The sequence below is a fragment of the Pongo pygmaeus genome, chromosome 5 (genome assembly GCF_028885625.2).
Source record: "Pongo pygmaeus isolate AG05252 chromosome 5, NHGRI_mPonPyg2-v2.0_pri, whole genome shotgun sequence".
In the NCBI taxonomy this organism is placed as follows: domain Eukaryota; kingdom Metazoa; phylum Chordata; class Mammalia; order Primates; family Hominidae; genus Pongo; species Pongo pygmaeus.
In genome coordinates this window covers 78704119-78726457 of record NC_072378.2, presented here as the reverse complement: position 1 = coordinate 78726457, position 22339 = coordinate 78704119, and the positions used below count along the sequence as shown (strand labels likewise).

Below are 22339 nucleotides of genomic sequence, written 5' to 3'. Positions count from 1 at the left end.
TTCAGTGTGGTCTTTTGTATTTGACTTCTTTCATACAGCACTTTGTTTTTGATATTCATCCATGTAGGAAAATTTTTTATTGTTTTTTATTGCTGAATAGTATTCCACTGCATGTGCTCATCACAATTTGCTTACCCATTCACTAGCGCTTTTCCTGCGTCTGCTGAAAGGATTGTTTTTCCCCCTTTATTCTATTAATTCTGCCAATTACATTGATTGATTCTCAGATATTAAAAAAGCAGCTTTGCATTCCCAAGGTAAGCCCCACAGGTCATGATGTATTGTCCCTTTAAATGTTGTTGAGTTTCATTTACTAAAATTTTGTTCACGACTTTTGTGTCTATGTTTATGAGTGATATTGGTCTGTAACCCTTTTCTTTTGAAGTCTTTCACTGGTTTTGGTATCAGAGTAAATCTGGTCTCATAAAATGAATTCAGAAATATTTTTGCAATTCTCATTTTATGCCTTGCAGAACTTTGAGAAACATTATGCATAAAGTGTAACATGACAGGTGTCATTCAAATATATGTCTCAAATATAAAATAATCAGTTTTTGCCTTGTTCTTTCTTTTCCTAATTTCCATAACAAACATGTCCTATTCGTCTTCACATCTAGTTTGAAGTTGGCCGAATTAGTGAGTGATTTATAATCACAGATTTTAGAAAATTAGAGCTAACTGATTTTAGGGACTGTTGTCACTATATATCTAGAGGGGGAAACTGAGGCCTTTAGAAGTTGCCACGCTCTTCCAGTACAGAGTACCTTCCCACGCTTTACAGGTTCCCATCATGTAACGTTCATTAAAAGCCTTTATGGGTAGGAAATGTATAAAGTACCTGCTGTGTATATATTTACATTATAAACTTTACGTATTCATTCTTACTCTTTTTCCTTCCTATGAAGGCACACACTGTTCTTATTCTTACAATCTCAAAGAGAGAGCAGCGAAACAATAAAACTTCAGGATTGGGTGGCCTGGAGGCTACTAGTTGAACTGGGCATGCTCAGTCGCCAGGCAGATTTTTTTCGGTGAAGTGGAAACTACAACAGCGCGTACCGCGCGCGGAGGTGGGCGTGCCCTCGTGGAATTTAGAACGTTGCCTCAGCCAATGGGGCCTCGCGGCCGGCTGGCGGGGCTCCTCATTGGAGCAGCAGGGAGGCGAGCAGAGGGCCCCCGGAGGGAGCTGCGGAGGTGCAGGTCGAAGAGGCCGGGCTACGTCGTGCCCTGCGCGTGAGCAGCTGCAGCGGCAGAGGCAGCATCCAGCGGCGGCGCCAGCAGTTCCAGCCCGTTGCTTTACTTTTTGCTTCACCGACATAGTCATTATGCCGAAGAGAAAGGTAAGTCTTACCAAAAAAAGATTTCAAAAGCCTTCAAATTGTGCTTACAGTAAATCCTGGCATTGCAATGGCTCGCGCAGAACGCGCGCGGTAGTAACCCGGGGATTGGGAATCTTTGCTCCTCCACGCTTGTTTTTAGATGCCTGTTGCAGACGTTCCTCTCTCGCTCTCCCCCCACCCACTCCGTCCTCATCGATCTCTTAATGTTACTTTCTCTCCAGTGACGCGGTTTCCCCTCTTTTTGAACTCATTCTCGCTGGAATGTTTTCCACCCCCCAACAACAAGAAGCAAAAGCGGCTTTCCATTCCGAAAGGGAGTTTCCTCTTTGCAAACTGCCAGGTTGCGAATTAGTGTGAAGGGAAAACAGCGAGAGGAGAAAAACAAGTACAAACGTAAGGAGAGGGAAGAAAATAAATCAGGCAAATGTTGGGATTATTCCCATGCGGCTGTACCCGCGGGCTGGGTGCGCTGCGGTGGCTCCGAGGCTAAGGGAGAGAGAAAGCCATGTTTAAAATAGCGCTCACCCTCCTGCTCGCCTCCGCTGCAGACCCGTATGTACCAACTCCAGTGTCAATCAGGGCTGGGGCCGGCGAGGCGGGGCCTGGCGGCCTGGACCTACCCGCAGTTCGGGGCGGGAGCGGCGGAGTTGGCAGCGTGGAAGACGGGACGGCGCCGGGGCGTCCAATATGGCTCGTCCAAGGTCAGGGGGCCACCAGGTCCTCCCCAGCGACTGGAACCCACACTCGGTTGGGGAAGGCGGGGTCCGCGCGCTATCCGCCCCTCTGCGCGTGTAGCGAACTGGAGTCATTTTTGTCTTGTCTTCCGCCCCTTGCGGACTGTCCCCTTCTGCGCAGGCCCCGGACACCGACTACCACATTCAGGGACACAAATCTCCCTCGGGGTGGGGCTTCGACTTGTCCCGGGGAGGGGAGGTAAAGCTTTCCTCCTCCCTGAGAAACCAGTGTGTGATGGCTGGTTTCTAAGCAAGTGCTTTGCACCCTCCCACCGCCAGCCTCAGTGTTTCCAACAGTGTCAACGAGTGTGGGTATTAAATTTGAAGCAAAATTACACCTAATATCCTGCTTTATCAAAGACCATGGACTAATTTGTGTGTGAGAGTGACTGCATTATTTTAAAATATTGAAGTTTTAAAAATTCAAAAGCTTTCCCCTCCTTATATGTTGTTACTAAGAATTGGGTGGAAACTTGTCTCCTACCCCACTTTTTAAAAATAATAATAATTGAAAGTGTTTAAAAGTCTTAAGAGTTTGTTGTGCACATACTGTGTCCCTCACGCTGTGCAGAATTTGACTTGCATTATCTCATTTAATCCTGAAAACAGCTTGAGCGGTGTTACCCCCATTCAGCTGGGACTTAAAGACATAAATTGCCCTGCATCTCACCAACCAATAACTACTAGTAAAGATTTAATCAGATGCTATAGATGCCAGAGTCTTATTCTCACTCATTTCGTACTCATTTACGAAAGGGTGGGTCAAGAGGAATTAAGGAAATCCAAAGGTACTCCCAGTTTAAGAAGACAGATGGCGTATTAAGAGCACTAATACTTGAGATTTATTATTTAAACTTAATTTTATGAAGGTATTTTCTAGCCCTGTTTTACTAGAATTAGGATATTAAGTGATGTCACCATTTTCAGCATTTTGACTGAGGGTTAATGATGGATTGGAAATTCTAGTAGAGACAAAGGAACTAATCATCAAGATACGGGTTACAGAGTAAGTGAGCTGGAGGCCATCTTTTTTTCCTGGGAATTATAACAATTGTTTACATAAAGAGTAGGTTAGGTGTGCACACTTTATGTATAATGGACCCTGACGATGGAACCCTTCCTTGCTGTTTATTCAAGGGCCAGAGTTGCTGAAACCATTATTCTTACTTCCCCTGTCTACCTCTCTCAAGGAGACAGAGGGAAGGAAAAAAAAACCCAAAAAAAACAGTAAAATTACAGCTACGGTTTTATTTCCCTGGAAGGCAGGGAACCCCCATGCATAAGCTAGCCAATGGTCTTGAGACTAGGGGCAAAACTGTGTACAGGCACCTGTGTGTCATTCCTGAGGACATCAGAGTGTTCTCCGGTGATGGAAAACCTCTCCTTGATTAATAGGAAGGCTTTCCATTTATACCTGAAGCCTAACGACCTCAGCTGGTATCTGGGCAGGAACAACCTCAGATTAAACACGGCGATCATGGCCATCCATCTATCAGTCAAGTCTTAGAGCAGCCTCATGGAATCCTGAAGTTCACTGGAACTTATGTGAGGAACCACTGTCATTAGGTAAAGCCTGCTTAGATACAAAAAAGAACTGGAGACAATCCATGCATAGCTCTTCAAGATCTTCAAAGCTGGGGTAACTGCCAAAGCATTTACATACTACACCATATTTTTCTTGACTAAAGAACTGTCTGCTCTACAATATAATAAGCTTTTAAAATGTCCCCGTAGTACTTTTTTGCCTTCTTAGCCCCCTGAATCAACCTTTCCTAGAAATCAAGAAACGTTATTTAATGAACATCTGAGTCAGTTGTTCTGCAGAGCAAGAAGTGGTACAGATAAAGTCAGTGAAAACATCTGTAATCCTAGCCCTGTTGTAATGCTGTAGGGACATACAGTTTTTGCCCTCTTGGAACTTGTGTTTAATTCAATGAGGTGATTAGCAGCACAAAACAGTTGAATAACATTAAAACTGTGTATATGTTCCAGAATGTGTAGTTATAGATCCCACAAGCAGTAGGACAGATAAGGAAAGTTAACTTTAGGCTGGTTTTAAAAGTGTGGGTAGGACTCAAATATACAAAGAAGTCAGAGTCATTTTTTGTTACCAGGTATTCAAATGTGTCTTCCTGATGTATCTTAACATGACCAGGCCTCAGTTTTGCAACTTCAGGGCTGTAATATCATCTGAATTAATATTAAAATGTTCTGATGACATTTCTTTGTAAGTTTTATGTGTATCTTTGTGTATGATAGTCATAACTACATTAAGCCAAGTGATTTTTTATAAATGCCATAGTATTTTGTGAAGTAATACAGCACTTAGTGAAGAGTTCTTCAGTGCATATTATCTCTAAGTTTGTGAGATGTAAATAAAAGTGAGTTTCCTGTATTTATTAGATAATGGATGATGGGTGAGTGGAATTACAGGGGAAATGATAACATTCATGGACTCAGTGGTGAGACAATGAGTGATTGAGTTCTAGACTGTTCTGGCCAGACATCCACAAATGCCCGCAGTGGTCATGTTGTTATGTGATGATTTGATGTTCTACAAAGAGACATGAGCCAGCGAGGCCTAGAATCACAGTCCTGGCATGATTAGCAACAGGAAACACATTTTTACATCTTTCTTTTTATTAATATTTTCCAGTTCCTTATCACTAGAACTATTTTAAATGTCTAGTGTATCACATCAGAAATTCTCTAATGAGGCAATTTTCCATGAATGTGGCATGTAAGCAGTCATGTCTCTTGACACTTAAAGGTTTAAGGAAGGAAAGCCCATCCGCCTCTAGCTTTGAAACTCAAAATTAGGTTTTTATCTGTTTCCTTAAAATGGAAGGCCCAGTAGCAGTAGTAGCATTGGGCTTATTAGCACAGGGGATGCTTAACTAACCATGATCAAGGTTTGTGATAGTTAATTTTGAAAAGAATGTTACTTGTCATAACACCAAAAACAGAAACTGTAAATGAAAACACAGATAAATTTGGCTACATGAAAATGAATATTTCAATATGGAAAAAAACTGTTAACAAAATTTTTTAATTTATGAAAAACTGGGAAAAAATATTTGTACCACATATCACTGAAAAAGGTTTGCTATTTTAAAAAGATAGCATCTCACATTTCCTTATGGAAAAGATGTATATCTTTATAGGAAAATAATGAAGACTCAAGTAGACACAAATGTTTGGTTTTACTAGAAATCAAAGAAATGTACAATATTAAGAATAATGAGATGTAATTTTTAAAATAACCAATCTGGTTTAAAAAAAGATTAAAAACCTACTGGCTAGTGCTGAGGGATATAGACACTCAGCACTCTCAGTTATGAGAGTATAATTTCCTTTAAAACATTTATTGAGTATAATCTACTTACTATAAAGTCCATTCATCCATTCGAAGTATACAATTCAGTGATTTTTAGTAAAGTATAGAGTTGTGCAACCATTATTATAATCCAGTTTTGTAGCATTTCCATCATTCCACAAAGGTCCCTCATGGAGTTTATAGCCAATCCCCACTCCCAGCCTAGCCCTAGGCACTAATCTACTTTTGCTGTGTCTAGATTTGCCTTTTCTGGAAATTTTATTTAAAAGAAATGATACAATATGTAGTCTTTTGTGACTGATTTTTTCACTCAGCATGATGTTTTTGAGATCAGTTTGTGTTGTAGCATGTATCAGTACATCATTCTTTTTTATTGTCCAATAGTGTTCCATTGTATGGATATACTTGTTTTTGTTTATCCTTTCACAAGTTGATGGACATTTGGATTGTTCCAGGTTTGGATTATTATCAATAATGCTGCTGTGAATATTTGTAAATAAGTTATTGCATGGACATATATTTTCATTTCTCTTGGGAAGATTTCTAAGAATAGAACTGGCAGGTGGTATGAAAGTCTATGTTTATCATTTTTTTTATTTTGGAGGCGGAGTCTGGCTCAGTCGCCCAGGCTGGAGGGCAGTGGCACGATCTCAGCTCACTGCAAGCTCCGCCTCCCGTGTTCACACCATTCTCCTGCCTCAGCCTCCCGAGTAGCTGGGACTACAGACGCCCGCCACTACGCCCGGCTAATTTTTTTGTATTTTTAGTATACACGGGGTTTCACCGTGTTAGCCAGGATGGTCTCGATCTCCTGACCTCTTGATCCGCCCGTCTCGGCCTCCCAAAGTGCTGGGATTACAGATGTGAGCCACCGCGCCCGGCCGTCTATGTTTAACATTTTAAGGAACCTCCAAACTGTTTTCCAAAGTGCATGAGTTCTAGTTTCAACATACTTGTTCATACTTGGTACTGTTGATTTTTTGCTTATAGAGATTCTAATGAATTTTAATTTATATTTCTGTAATAACTACTGATAATAAGCATCTTTTCACGTGTTTACTAGCATAATGTGTATCATATGTGAAATGTCTACTCAGATATTTTGCCCATTTTTAATTGGGCTATCTTATTGAAAGAGTTCTTTATAAGTCTGAGATACAAGTCTCTTATCAGATATATGATTCGTAGATATAGTCTCCCAGTTTGTGACTTAAAAATATTTTTTTTTCTTAATGGTGTCTTTTGAAGAACAAAAGTTTTTAATTTTGATGAAATCCATTTAGTGTTATATCTAGTAAATCTTTGCCTAATTCAAGGTTATGGATATTTTCTCGTAGAGGTTTTATACTTTTAACTCTTATATTTAGGTATGTTATCCATTTTGAATTAATTTTGTGTGTGGTATGAGGTAAGGGTTTAAATTCATTTTTTTACTTGTAGAAATCCAATTATCTCAGCACCATTTGTTGAAAAGACCATCCTTTCTCCACTGGATTGCCTACGCACCTTTGTTGAAGCTCCTTCATAAATGTAAAACTTTATTTCTGGACACTCAGTTATGTTCTATTGTCTGTATGTCTGTTCTTATACCAGTGCTACACTATCTTGGCTAGGTGAGCAGTGGCTCACACCTGTAATCCCCACAGTTTGAGAGGCTGAGGCAGGAGGATCACTTGAGGTCAGGAGTTTGAGACCAGCTTGGGCAACATAGCGAGACGTCATCTCTACAAAAAGTTTAAAAACTACACTATCTTGGTATCTTGATTATTATGGTTTTATAGCAAGACTTTAAATCTGGTAATGTCAGTCCTTCACTTTTCGTTATTTTTTCCCAAAATTGTTTCTGGCTATTCAGTCTTTTATGTTTTCATGTAAATTTTAGAATCACCTTATACATTTCTACAAAAAAAAAGCCTGCCATTATTTTGAAAGAGATTGAATTGAATCTATAAATCAGTTAGGAAAGAATTGCTTTCTTAGCAATATTGAGTTTCCCAGTCTGAATATGAAAGGGCCTGACATCCATAAATGCTTGCTCCATTTGATTGAGTTAAATATTGATATGGAATCTATATTTGAGTAAAGGATCCAAAATGGTAGGGCTGTACATTTAATTATTCATTTGCTCCATGTTAAACATTCACTGGGCATCACCTTTATGCAAGATACCATCGCCTTGGGAAATTAAATGAAAAATTACTGTTTTTTTCAACCTGAATGAGTAAATGCCCTTGTTTTTAAGGATTTTTCTGTCTGATGGGATAGGTAGAACACATAAACAAGTATTTATAATTCATGCCAGAAAGTGATAATGAGCCACAAGAGAAGCTATGAGCAGTGAGCATTCAAAGGTTTGGCCAGGCTGAATGTCCAAAGAAGAAACACTGCGAAAGAGTGTTGTTCGGTTAAAAGGGTTGGGGGTTATAGCTTTAACCACCCTGTTGTGTTTCAGAAGTTGTCTGGCGCCATGTTTCTAAATCAGCACAAGTTATTTGATTGATTACCTATTTTTGAATTAATTTTGTTTTGTAATCCTAATTTTATTTTACCGTGAAGTCATTCATGGCTCTGATCTTCCTTTCATCCCCCATAGCACCTACCACAGGTAGTGTAAATATTTGTAGAACAAATGGATGAATAAATTGTTTTCAAAGGAAGGGAGTAATAAGTTTAATCATTTCATACTAAGTAGGTTTAATTGTTTCATACAGTGGGAAAAACTCCACTATGGTTCTGGCATTTGCTGTTTATTAGCTATATGATCTAAGGTAGGTTCCTTAACCTCTCCCTAAGCTGCTAAGTTCCTAATTCTCTAAGACTCAGTTTCCTCTTCTATAAAATGGGAATAATGATATGCTCTATTTCGTTGCGTTATTATGAGAATTAACTGAGATGGTGAATGCAAAGAACTTAGCCCAGTGCCTGATATGTGTAAAACAGTCAATGGATGTTTGTTGTGATTATGAGATTTTTAATTATTAAGAGAATCACAGTGAAATAACAGGCTTCTAACAAGCACTAGGCCTCCACTTTGTGGGATGACAAATGGTGCACACAGTGAGTAGTAGGGAGCAAGCAGATCCCACCCTGATGTCAAATTCACTGCAATTATAGAAATACATGTTGAATCACCAAATAACAAATGGAGTGTTTCTGAAAGAACAGAAGCTTTAATCTTGTGCACTTTTATATGGTTGATTTTTCTAATGGAAAAAAAAAATGTTTAAAAATATCTTCATATAACGTTAAAATTCCCTTGGAAGATCAGGTACCAAGTGAGCCTCTTTTCCTATCTTTTTCTCCTAAAACATTGCTTTTGTTTACACCAGAGTTAAATATATTCCACTTTCCTGCAGAGTACAATTTGGAAATGGTGACTGAAATAAACACCATTTAAGCTGTCTGCTTTCACAGTACCTAGAGTGTTGAAATATGATGTTAGTCTCCTGAGTAATTTAAAAATCACTGTCGAAGTTAACAAACCAAATCAAAATGTTGAATTCCTTTTCACTGGTTACTTACTTATTGTACATTTCACTGTCTTCTTAGAAGAATTCAGTCAAATCACGTAGGGGTTCTTGGTCAAGCTATTTATTGAATCCAGTATTCTTCTACCCTGTGGGCATATCCAGAAACAGGGCTATTGAGATATGCCCAAGGCAAATACGTATTCAGTCACACATAAAGTAAATGATATGCACATTCAGAACTAGGAAGATAGAAAAATGGTTTTAAACTTCGAAATTGGCTCCAAAATTTAATATTTTAAGAGAAATGTATGTCAGTAATTAACACAAATATACTTACTACTATTAAAATTGAATTAATATCAAAATCGAGCTATTTCCTGAATGCCTGGGTGCACCAGACCTGAGATACGTGTTTTGTATTCATGATGCACCTTAGTTTAAATAAAAATGTGAAATTATTAGAAATAAATGCAAGAGAAGTATATACTATAATTTCATTTTTCATTTTATTCTCACAACAGTTTAATGAAGCAATTTCATCTCACAGCTAAGAAAGAGGTCTCTATGAGTCAGACTGTTTTTAGCACTTTGCATTAATAATGTTAATTCTTCCAACCACCCAGTAAGGTGTGTCCTCTTCCCGTTCTCATTTTACATATGAGAAAATTGAAGCACCAAGAGGTTAACAGACTTCCCCACAGCACCTGTGATAAGGAATGGCTGAGTTGGGATTTCACTCCTGAAGTCTGGCTCCAGAGCCTGTGATCTTAACCTGTGAGCCCTGCAGCCTTTCTCAAACACAAAGGAAAATGTTGGGATTTAGTGAGATTAACAAATTTCCTCTGGGTCACACAGCTAGGAAGTGATAGAACCAGCATTCTAAGCAAGCCCTCTTTTACTCAGGAATTTTGCTGTTAACTATTACACCGTAATACTTTCTGTGTATGTTTATTTCTAATAACCACATGTATTTTTATTTTAACTACAGTGCCTAATGAATGAAACATGGAGGAATCAAGAGTTATGTAAACATGAGTGTTCATTTTTTAAAATATCTTTATTACAATATAGGCTGGTGCCATGGTTTCTAAATGCCAATTGTAGAAAGTTACCCAACAAGTCATTTTTATTTGTGATCCTGCCCTAAGGCTGGCCTCAGGGTCCAGTTCTGTTCTTGGTAAGAGAGGAGCATTACCATGAAGTCTTCTAGGTATTTCAGTAACTAGTGGACTGTAGGGTTATAGACAAGATACACATATGCAGTTTCCTCACCTAAATATTGATTGTTTTGAGTATTAAAAGTCTGACTCTTCATAATTTTCTCAGATTCCACTGTGAACTGCTGGATTTGCTATTTCCATGATACATTGTCTTCATCAATTTGCTATATATAGAATAATGGGAATACTCCCTTGTGAACAGGAACATGTAAATACGCTTGCATATTATACAATATATTGAGGGATTTTAATGTAAATACTAAGCTGTCATTACTTAGGGACTGGGTTTAAAAAATAAGTAGATGCTTTTGTTTTTGGAACTCGTGAAGAATAAAAGCTTAATAGCTAGGAAAATCCACTGGACCTAGGACTGGATGGATTTTTATTTAGGTGTGATAGATTACCAGTTGACTAATGTTTTATTTCAGGTGTTATTTTTTAAATGTACAAGTGATATTTTAAAATTATATTTTGATTATTTCGACCCCATACAATGAAATACAAAATCTACCCTGAGAGGTATTGGTTTTCTTATTTCTTTTACTTTTTGCTCGCTCTTTGTCTCTTTCTTAGGTGGAAACTGTGGGATGTCTTTATAATATTGGACAGAATTAGTTAAGTTCTACATTGTAGAAATTCATAGTATGAAAAGTAAGGCATGATGTATATGGGAGATAAACATACCAAAGACGAAGTTATCAAAATGTGAAGCTTTAAAGGCTCCTGAAGTTCCATATGTATTTTATTTAATACAGTTTTTAACAAACTACATTCTGACTACTTCTCATTGTTTTACTTTACCCCTTAATTACAATTTTTAATCTTATTTGTCCTTAAGCAACCATATGTAGATCACATTACAGCCAGCTGATTAGTTTTGCAAAAATACAAGGAACATCATAACTGTGTTTACCATTTGCCAGAAGTTAATGTATGTCCGAGCAAACAGGAAAATAATAAAGTAACCATCTGGTAACATCTCTTTTAAGAGCCCTGGTATAACAATACAGAGACTTTGGTCTAGTGTGAATTCTGCCACTTTTTACCTCGGGAAGGTCACTTGACCTCTTGGAAGCTCTACTCTTCATCTGTACAATGGAAATATTAAGACTGTGCCCCTGTTTATATCAGAAATATTGAAAGCATCAAATGCAACAACCATATGGAAGCACACTGAACATGTAAAATACTACAAAAAATTATAGATGATTTGCTGTATGTTTTTGGTTTCAATACTGAGATAAAAACAACCAGATCTGTGCTTATGACTTTTTAAAAACCCAGAATAATACTAAAATTTTGTTCAACTCAACATAAACTATTTTTAATAGGTTATTATTCGTTGTTATTTCAAGAGGCTCATGAATGATGGAGAATAGGAAACACTCCTTTACATATCATTTGTTCTTTGGCTAGGGCTACAGGTTAAAGCATTTCCCAAGCTGGAAGGCTTTTGCTCTTCTAGAATCCCAGATGTGCACCCAGTTTTAAAATTAAGAAGACTTAACACAAACCACTTTAAATGGTGTAGTGGATAAGAATATGAACTCTGAGCCAGCCTAGAAGAGATGAATTCCAGCTCTTCTGTTAATACTTACCAGCAAGATTACCAGCTGACTAATCTTGGGCAAGTTATTCAACCTCTCTGGCCACAATTCCTAGTTTATAAAATGGATATAATCATGTTTTACCAACCTCATAAGATTGCGGTAAAGATTAAATCATTTCAATCATTGCCTTGCACATAATTGCAATACCCGTATTTATTATTCTGCTGCGCCCCTTTTCCCTTGCTTTCCTGATACCCCAGTGCTTGGCATTCCCATGATGTACATACACGTGGCACTTCTATAGTGTGATAAATAAGTACACAAGTAGCTAAGTTAGTCAGGTGAGTGAGATCTTAAGGTCCATCTCAACTAGTTTTACTGGTGAAGAAATCAAGTCTAGAGAAGTCAGGTGTGAGCCAGACTGGAATTCAGGCTTCTGATTGAGCCACGTGCTTTCTGCATGGCCATGTTTGTACAAAACCAGAGCACATTAAAAAAAAAAGGTAACTCTAGTAAAAGGGACAGCTCAGACCAAAGAGGTTTAAAATATTTAAACTTCTTTCTTTTTTTGAGACAAGACAGGCTAGAGTGCAGTGCAGCCTCCACCTCCCAGGCTCAAGCGATTCCCACACTTCAGCCTCCCAAGTATCTGGGATTACAGGCATGTGCCACCGTGCCCAGCTAATTGTTTTTTGTGGATGTTTGTTTGTTTGTTGAGATAGAGTCTCGCTCTGTCACCCAGGCTGGAGTGCAATGGCACGATCTCGGCTCACTGCAACCTCTGCCTCCCGGGTTCAAATGATTCTCCTGCCTCAGTGTCCTGAGTAGCTAGGACTACAGGCATATGCCACCAGGCCCAGCTAATTTTTTGTATATTTAGTAGAGATGGGGTTTCACCGTGTTAGCCAGGATGATCTCCATCTCCCGACCTCGTGATCCGCCTGCCTCAGCCTCCCAGAGTGCTAAGATTATAGGCCTGAGCCACCGTACCTAGCCTTGTGTGTATTTTTAGTAGAGACGGATTTTGCCATGTTGGCCAGGCTGGTCTCGAACTCCTGGCCTCAAGTGATCTGCCCGCCTCAGCCTCCCAGACTGCTGTGATTACAGATGTGACCCACTGTGCCTGGCTTATATTTCCTTAATATTAAATATAAACCCTCATTATTGAATTGTGTGTATTTACACTAATAAAGTTTCACTGAACATACTGGCACACAATTTTCTTTATTTTTAGTTATCTTTTATATCTGATTGCGAGATAAATATTTTCCCTACAAAGTGGTCCTCAGAAAAGAGAGAGTTGCTATTTATTTCAGTTCATGCAAAGTCTTCTAAAGAAGCGTTCTTAATTACTACTTTTATCTTGAACAATAAAATACCATTTACAAAAGACATAGTAGCCTGCAGTGACCTTAATCAATGTAATCTGAGTTTATAGAAGTCACCTGTTGGAATTGATAAGCCAAGTAGGGGAGGATATGGAAAATAAATTTAACATAAGTTTGAATATTAATCCCATGAAGGGACCTCTCAATTCCAAGTATTGGATATTTAAAGATTACTTTAAAAGCAATGTAGTAATAGAGGATCCCAGACATACACCTACAGGATCAATGAAAAACAACCAAGCCATTGTTAAACATGGCTTGGGGGCTTTGAGTAAAACTTCCAGTGTCTGTTTAATGTGTCACAGAAGTATTTGAATTTAAGGAGACTACCTTTTAACTCAAGAAACCTTATAAGAATTTCATGGACAGTGCCCTCATTTGTGGAGAGAATTAACCTTGTGTTAAGTAGTTATGTGTTCATTTTAGCTGAAGAGCGACAGAGTTAGGTATAGGCACATTTCAGACCTTTCTCATGGTGTGTTATTTGAATTTTTTGGTGCCATAGTGGTTTTCTTGTTAACCAATTTAATACTGGACTCCTTTTTTCTCCAGCCTTGAGTTTGTAACAGAAAAAAAAAAAAACAATAAAAGTAATAATTTTAAAACATTGGCCAGCAAATTAGAAAAAGATTATCTCAATGTAATACACTCCCTAGGTTAAAAGAAATGATTGTTGGTCTCTTTGCACTGTTATATATACCATCAGCTTTTCCTCGTTAGCATGGATAACCTAGGAGTTGAGATTGGATTTATTCTGGGGCTGCCGGCAAATGGTTATTTGAGTTTCATAATTACTCTAGGCCTTCAGCTAATTCGCTGAAGTCGTAAAACAATAGCCTTTGTCACTTAAACTCTTAGAAGTAAAACTCTAAGTAAGTAACTAAGAGCCTACATGTATCAATGAATTGGTACTACATGTACCAATGAATTGGTACTACATGTACCAATGAATTGGTACTACATGTACCAATGAATTGGTACTACATGTACCAATGAATTGGTACTACATGTACCAATGAATTGGTACTACATGTACCAATGAATTGGTACTACATGTACCAATGAAGGTTTTTTGGAACTTTAACATAAGAAAGGTCCAACACTGTGCTGAAAATCCTGAGCCCTCCTCTTTCTTGTCTTCCATGGGCTGAAGATCACTCCTAGCGCACTAGCGTTAAACTTCTCTGCCTCCAGCCTCTCCCTCAGTGTCCTTCTCCACACCAACAAAGCCACAGACTGCTGCCATCTAAAGCCATTCCTAAGCAGCTGTTGAAAGGGTGTAAGGATTTTCTTACACTCTTCTGATACCTTCCTGAGTTTGGAGAGAGAAAATTGGGCTCATCACCCCGCAGTGCCTGTTTATGTTGTGGTAACCATTGTTTACATGAAAGAAGGTCAGCAAACGTTGTTGCTTCTTCATGGATGGCCTATAGAATAAAAATTCCAAGTTTCTTCCCTTGGTTTCTGATAGAGACTGCTGGAAAGGCTTAAGGAAAATACAGTTCTGATCCCTTCAGTACATTTGAGTATTCTGCACATGCAGGACCCAGGCATCTTTGTGTAAAGAAAGAATGGGGATGGCACAATTGGTCAGCTGTTGAAGGAATCCACACTCCCTCTGCCCATCTCGACTCACATACTCCTTCAAGAGTTCTGAGTCCAGTGCCTTCATTATCAGTACAGATGAAGAGTTATATTACATGTCTTGTACAGAAGAGGAGGCAGTATAAACCAGATGGATACGATATTGAAGAAATAGAAAAAGATGCTGTGAGTAAACCTAGTTATGTAATTTGTATTCGGGAATAGATACGGTACTGTTTTTAATAGAGTAGGTTTGCTTTTAGTCTTTTTCTTCCCCCCAGTATGGATAATATTTTTATTTGGAAAAAACATAAATACAGAGAAATCCAGGAAATAATATAATATACCTATTTACCCACCACTGAGAATTCACAAATTGGAATCTTTTAAAAATCATTGTTCATTTCAGGCCTTTTTAGAAAATAAATTATTAAAGTTCAGTTTCCTTTGAAACATCCCCTTGGTTCCTTTTTCCTTGTCACCCCCTGCAAAGATAACCATCATCACAAATTTGTTGTGTATTCTTCCAGTTCTTGTTTTTATACCTTTATGACACATCCATCCATCCATCCATAATATTGATTTGTGCATGTTCTAAAATTTGTGTAAGTGGTAGGGTGTGGTGGCTCACACCTGTAATCTCAACACTTTGGGAGGCCGAAGTGGGTGGATCACCTGAGGTCAGGAGTTCAAGACCAGCCTGACCAACATGATGAAACCCCATCTCTACTAAAAATACAAAAATTAGCCAGGTGTGGTGGCATGCACCTGTAATCCCAGCTACTCTGGAGGCTGAGGCAGGAGAATCGCTTGAACCCAGGAGGTGGAGGTTGCAGTGAGCTGAGATCGCGCCATTGCACTCCAGCCTGGGTGACAGAGTGAGACTTCGTCTCAAAAAAACAAAAAAGGAAATTTGTAGAAATGTAGTGCTATACATGTATTACTCTGTTTCTTCCCTCTGTCACTTGACATTATAATGGAAGGGTATACTATGTCTAGGTATATTGTGATTGCTGATATATTTGGACTTTTTATGTTTTCTATTCTTTGTTTTCCTTTGTTCTTTACTTTCCTGCTTTTTATTGGTAAATATGTTTTATTCCACCCCTCCTGATTTGGAATTTTATAGATCCTATTTCTGTTCTTACATTTTTTAATGGTAACTTTAAATTTTATTTTAACAAAGTCTAAAATTAATCTGTATCTGTATCATCCTCCAGAACAAAACTAGGACCATAGTATCCTTTAACTTCTTATCTACCGACCCCACTTCTATCTTTCATGATTGTTATTGTCTAAAGCTGTGCTATATGGTAGCCATTATCTGCATGAGTTTATTAAACACTTAAGAATGAGGAGCTGAATTTGTCATTTAATTTTAATCAACTTAAGTTTAAAAACTGATATTAGAATCAGCGATTGGTGAATTATAAATGTTTGGAACAACCTGGGTGAAACTACTATAAATTTTATGAATTCTAAATACAGATTAGATGTTCCGATAAAAATTTAACATTTGAATAAAGATGTGCTCTAAGTATAAAATGAACACCAGATTTTAAAGATTTAGTACAAAAAAGTCTGTGAAATATCTCATTAATCTTTTTTTGCATTAATTACAGAGTGAAATAATAGTTTTAGATATATTCAGTTAAATAAAATATTAAAATTAATTTTACCTGTTTTTGTGCTTTTTTAATGTGGCAGTTAGAAAATCTAAAATTATATGTTGTATTTCTGTAGGAAAGAACTGCTCTAGAATTTCTGTTGAAACTTAAAAACATAATAGGTAATGTTGTTTACAATTAGTGGTTAATTAAATTTATTAGTTTTTTTTTACATTTTTTTCTTACATAGTTTTCCTTCCTTCTAGATTTGTTTTTCTTACTACTAAATTTGATCCTTTAGTAATAGATTCTTGTTGAAAGAAATACTTTGTTGGAAGTGAACTCTCTTTATGTTTGTATTCTGAAATGGCTTTATTTTGCCATCACTCTTGAATGATAGCTAGGTATAGAATTCTAGGTTGACAGTTTTCCTCAACTCCTTGAATAGTACTCTATATTTTCATACATTTGTATTTGTTGTTGGAGAAGTAATTCTTTATAGGTAATCTGTCTTAACTCTGATAACTTTACGGATTTTTATCATTTTCCTTGGTGCTTTGTAGTTTTATTACAATATGTCCTGTTGTATTATTTTGTTTGTTTTGTTTTGTTTTGTTTTCAGTTTGTTCCTTGGTGTGAGTGTTCAATCTGGGGAGTCAAGACTTTACTTTGGGAAAATAGTCATTATATCTTTGTCTTCCTACTGATACCTCTTTCTCTGCTTCTGAAATGCCTATTAGATAGTTGTGGAGCTTCTCAATTAACCACATCACCTAACCTCTCTTTTGTTCATCCTTTTGTTGTTCTTTGTTGCATTCTTAATTCCTCAGCAGTCTATGGCAGTTCCTACTGTGTCTGGTCTAGAGTTTATCCATGTTTTGAGTTTTTTATTTCAATGAGCCTGCTTTTATTAGCCTCAAAATTTCTATTTTGTATGACTCAAAAACATTTTAATGTAAAATATATATACATACATAGTATCTAAATAAATATTTACATAATAATAAACCACCATCTAGCTTAAGAAATATAACTCTTACCAATGACTTTGTCTTTCCCAGTCAAATTACCCTCCCTTTCCCCAGCAAAAGGTAACCTCAGTCATGATTTTGCAGTTATCATTTGTTATGCTTTTCTTTATAGACTTTTCTTGTATTTGTATTTTCAAACTTTATTTAAAATCGTGCCATGACTTCCCTTTTTTGCCCAACATTACATTTGTGAGATTCATCTCTGTTGATGTGCATACCCGTAGTTCATTTGTGTTCACTGTTACATATTATTTTATTATATACCACAGTGTATATAGCCTTCTGATGACATATATTTAGGTTGTTTCTACTTTTTAATTAATTTTAGCTAAGTATGTATTTTTTCAACATCCTTTTATTTTCATGCTTTCTATATCCTTGAGTTTTTGGCGTCTCTTTTAAGTATCATATTGTTGTGTAAGTGTTAGTTACCTATATTGTTTATTATTTTTAAGTCTTAAAATCTGATTGAGCAAGCATTCCTTCCCTCCCCACTCCCCATTGTTTTCCTTCTTGGGGTGTGCCAGAAGGGATAAGAAACAAAGCCTAGGGCTGGTACAGGGTGAGAGCATACAGGAGTATCCTCAAATAAGCAGCTTCCTTAAAAGGCACGAGAAACTAACAAGAAAAAGTTAAAACATCTCTTGCAGAGATGGATATGTGCATGAGACCTTTTTATTTGACCATGATTTGGGCCCTCTTGACCATTCTTGGTTCAAACTGGATTAGTGTAAGCCTGTTGTGTCCTGGAGAGTGGGGCAGGAGCCCCCTTTGCCTTGGCAGTCCCTGCATCCCATCTAACTCTCCTCATCTTTCACATCCACCTGCCAGAAGGTTGAAGTACATCTGAGATCCCCTATATCCACCCCCAACCTTTTGTTTCTCTCCTTTCTATGTTTTTATTCCTCGCAATCCCTTGGCGCAAAAAGCTTTGGGTTTCTGTTTTAATCCCTTAAAACCATGCTCTCTTCCTTCCTGTCTCCGGCCTGTGGCTTAGTGTTAATTGATGGAGAGGGTTATGTGATAAGACAGCTTATAATGGTAGGTCTTTCCAAAATAGTCTGCCTGTTACTCTGTGCAACAAAAACAGATAACCAGTTTGCAGGGAATCTGGATGTAAGGAAATGTGCTCAACTTTAAGGCTCTGTTGAATATAGTTTCATACTGTATAATTTAGAAGACTAAAGATCTTTTTTATTGCATAACCTCTGTATAACAATGTACAGTTTATGAAATGCTTTCTCCAGTATCTCACTTGATCATAAGCAGTACCCTTTGAGTTAGCTGTCATTATCATCTATCATTCATGGATGAAGGAGACTGAGCCACTGTGATCAAGTCACTGTCCCAGATCATACAGCCTCTAGGTATAGAGCCAAGATTCAAACCAGGTGTCTTGAGCTCACATCCTGCATTCATACCGTTGTATCACACTGATCCCCGGTAAAGATTGATTGTTCCTGACTGCAGATGTATTAAATGCTTGCTAATAGAAAGCCATTGTGGGAGATTGCCAGAGAAATGAGCTTTGCTAGCTCTTTACATCCAGAGCCTTATGTTCATTCATCTGAAGGCATTCACATTTTCAGTGTACCTGCTTTTTTCATGCAGTGCCTTTCCAAGTTTCTCTTTTTTGAATAATTTGCATCCCATACAAACATTATTAGGTCGGTGTTTAGAGATTGAACTCCATCATATTGCCTGTCACTAATCCACTGCATAGAAAAATATGAAAATGTCATTAACATCAGTTTTTCTTATAATAGCTATGTACTGCTGCTTTAACTGCCTATCAATTATAGGTAGAGAGTACCCTAGACTGAAATCTACTGAGTGACCTGGCAGGTCTGAATAAAAGCCCAGCACTCCTAGACAACCAAGGGTCTGTTGTGTGGCCAGAAGGGTTGAGTTTGTAGCCATGGAAGTGAGCAAAAACCAGTGGTCCACCTAGGAATTATCTTCATATGCTCAGACTAAGATTTTGCCATCTCTACCACAACTGACTGATTAACACAAGATCTATAAATGAAATATTCCTGTGCAAGAGAGTGGGGTACAAAAAAGAGAAAACTGTTTCTTCATAATTGAGAAGGTTCCACGGAGGAGGGGAGATGGTTGATTTGGAAACAAGAGAGAAATCCATGACATGGGAGGTTCTGGAGAGAGGGCATATGATAGGCTGTGGGTAACGGGCAGCTCTAGGGAATAGAGAAAGGTCACTGGGTCCTTTGCCTTGAAGAAAAGCTTTTATCTTTCCTAAAGACTTTTATGTATACTTAGGACCTTTGTTTTGCATACATTTTTATGACCTAAGTTTTTGAATTTAGCATTATTTTATGTGGACTTTTCATGTATTTACATCGCCTAACTTTTTAATTCCATTCACTGTTACATAAATATGTAAATAAGTAATAGTTTACTTAATCATTTCTCTATTATTTACTGAAACGTGAGTTGCTTCCACTTATTCCATATTGGAAATAGTACAAATAAAACCATATTTTTACAAAGAGTTTCTTTTTTGAGTCCAGGTTCCAAAATTGAAATTACTAGGTCATCATATTAGTCCTCTGTGTCTTTTTCATATTGCCAAGTTGTTCTTTGAAACAATTATATTAATTTACAGTGTCACTAGCCTCAAACAGTGGGTTTTATGATCTCTTGAATTTTGTTCTCATTTTATCAGATGAGGCATTACCACATAGCTGTTTTATTTTGCTGAGCCAAACATTGTGTCAAATGTCAGTTTGCTATTTGTATTTTTTTCTAACAGGAGCTCTATTCAGATCAACAGCCTATTTGTGCGGTAGAGACTGAGTATTCACTTTCTAACTTTATGTAGTTTTAAAATGTTACATAGTCTAGTTTTTTAAGTAGTTTAATTGTTTTAATATTATTTAATAACTCTTTGCCAATAAAAAATATTGGGACATGTGCAGTGTCCAATAAATCCAAAGTATATTTTACTTTAAAATATAAAGAAAATATAAGATATGTTTTTCCCATAGTATACACATCCTGTAAAGGAGTCAGTTTTGAGCTGTCACAAGAGGAGGCAGGTGCTGCCCCAGGGGATGGATCAAAACCTGGAAATAAATCAGCTGGGGGTGGCACGTAGCCTCGCTGTCATGCCAAGGCTGGGAGTTTAGTAGAGATGCTGGAGTTGATAATGGAAAAATAGTAATCTATGATAAATTTGTCAGTTCGTATCAAGAAATGGGCTAGAAATCAAGGCTAGGCAAGGATGGGATGAAAATGTGCTTTTGTGGTTGGCCTGGGCTTTACCAGCATCCTGCCCTTATCTTAAAGGAATGGAGTGACTGGAACAAGCAAATGGAACAAGAGGGTGGCTCCCAGGCATTCCTGCCACTGATCTCTGGCCCCTGTTCTTTAACTGGAATCATCAAAGATAAATGGAAGTCGCTTAGGGTGAATGCACATTGAGAACAGGGAATCACATTGTTCTTTCACCATTTCTGCTTTAAAAGTCGAGCAGTTATGCAGCTATCTATCGTGTGTGTGCGTGCATGCACGTAGGTGTGTAAAAGACATACCCTGTTGTAATTTACTTTTTCTCTGCAAAAAAATCTGTTGGCTTGTCTTGTCCTGGGAATGAGATAACTTTTTAAAAACATTTTTCTAATGTGTGTTTTCCAATTTAAATACAATTCACTGAAATATTTTCTTTCTAGTCTCCAGAGAATACAGAGGACAAAGATGGATCCAAAGTAACTAAACAGGAGGTAAGTATATCTTTGACATCCTATATTTAATTATTTACATTGAACTGTTTAATATTGTTAGGATTGTCTGCATCTGAATGAAATGTGGACAATTGTATGAACAAAGTTTAATATGAATGAACAAGGTTGTTAAGACTACATAAAATAGTGATAAGTGTCTATATGTAGTCTCGCTTGGCCTAGGTGTATTTCAGTTGGGTATATTGATGAGGCATTTTCCACTTACTTTGTTGTTTATGTTTCTACCCGTCAGCCCTGCTTTCCGTTAAAGCAGATACTGAGAATTTCTTCTGGGCAAAGAGTAAGATAATAGGTAAATTCATCAAGGAGAACAAAGTCTGCCTTTCACAGCAAGGAAATGAAAGACTGTTGATCTCATAAATTCTATGCTCCAATGAGTAGATTATAAATCACTTTTTAGGTTCTGAATATTTTGCCTGAGAAGGATCATCTCTAAAATCAAAAACTATAGGCTGGGCGCAGTGGCTCACGCCTGTAATCCCAGCATTTTGGGAGGCCGAGGCGGGCGGATCACAAGGTCAGGAGATAGAGACCATCCTGGCTAACACGGTGAAACCCCATCTCTACTAAAAATATAAAAAGTTAGCCAGGCGTGGTGGTGGGCTAGTCCCAGCTACTCGGGAGGCTGAAGGCAGGAGAATGGCGTGAACCCGGGAGGTGGAGGTTGCAGTGAGCCGAGATCATGCCACTGCACTCCAGCCTGGCGAAAGAACAAGAGAGACTCTTAAAAAAAAAAAAAAGAACTATAGAGGGATACACAATATGTCAAAATATTAAAGCTTTTTTTAAAATTGGGAACACTGAGGATATTGGGATAATTAATTAGGCAATGATTCAAAGATGTTTTGTATTAAAATTCAGAAACCTCCAAAAGTCTAGAAACTTGGAAGAGATTCTTGGATTTGACCATCCACAGTTATTATTATGAACCTCTAAAAAAAGATGGGCTGAACAGTAGGAAAAGAGATATAACTTTGATGACAGCCATTCCCTTTGCGCAGGGCTTTAGAATAGGTGGAAAACTGCAGCTGTTACCCTTGAACTTATCAACTAAAAGGGGTCATGAGTGAGATAAAAACAGTGTCTAGTTACAGGTTCTTTGATTGGGTGATTCATAATGTGGTTAATAATTCAGAGGAGTTTATCGTGATACCAAAACCCCTGCACAAGATTTGTACAAGGAAATTCATTCTGCCAAGTGGAAGATCTTAAACAAACCTATAAAGAAATAATTTAAAAGCAAAACAAAACAGTCTGTCCCCATCATCCATGTACCTAGCATTCACTGTTTGACAGAGTTTGGAATAATCATGA

General features: G+C 37.6%; 1 protein-coding gene and 1 pseudogene across 5 annotated transcripts in view; one reads left to right on the top strand and one right to left on the bottom strand.

Moving 5' to 3' along the window:
• Positions 1 to 8615, bottom strand: part of LOC134739734 (ADP/ATP translocase 2-like) — a 163927-nt pseudogene extending 155312 nt beyond the window's left edge.
• Positions 1053 to 22339, top strand: part of HMGN3 (high mobility group nucleosomal binding domain 3) — a 33655-nt gene continuing 12368 nt past the window's right edge. Inside the window, exons 1-2 of one of the 5 annotated variants that reach the window (XM_054491742.2) lie at positions 1053 to 1340; positions 20954 to 21004. In XM_054491742.2, coding sequence (XP_054347717.1) covers positions 1326 to 1340; positions 20954 to 21004 — 66 coding nt within the window. In that variant the 5' untranslated portion in view covers positions 1053 to 1325. The remainder of the gene's footprint in view (positions 1341 to 20953; positions 21005 to 22339) is intronic. The other 4 variants (XM_054491743.2, XM_054491740.2, XM_054491741.2 and 1 more) reach the window with 4 other exon arrangements.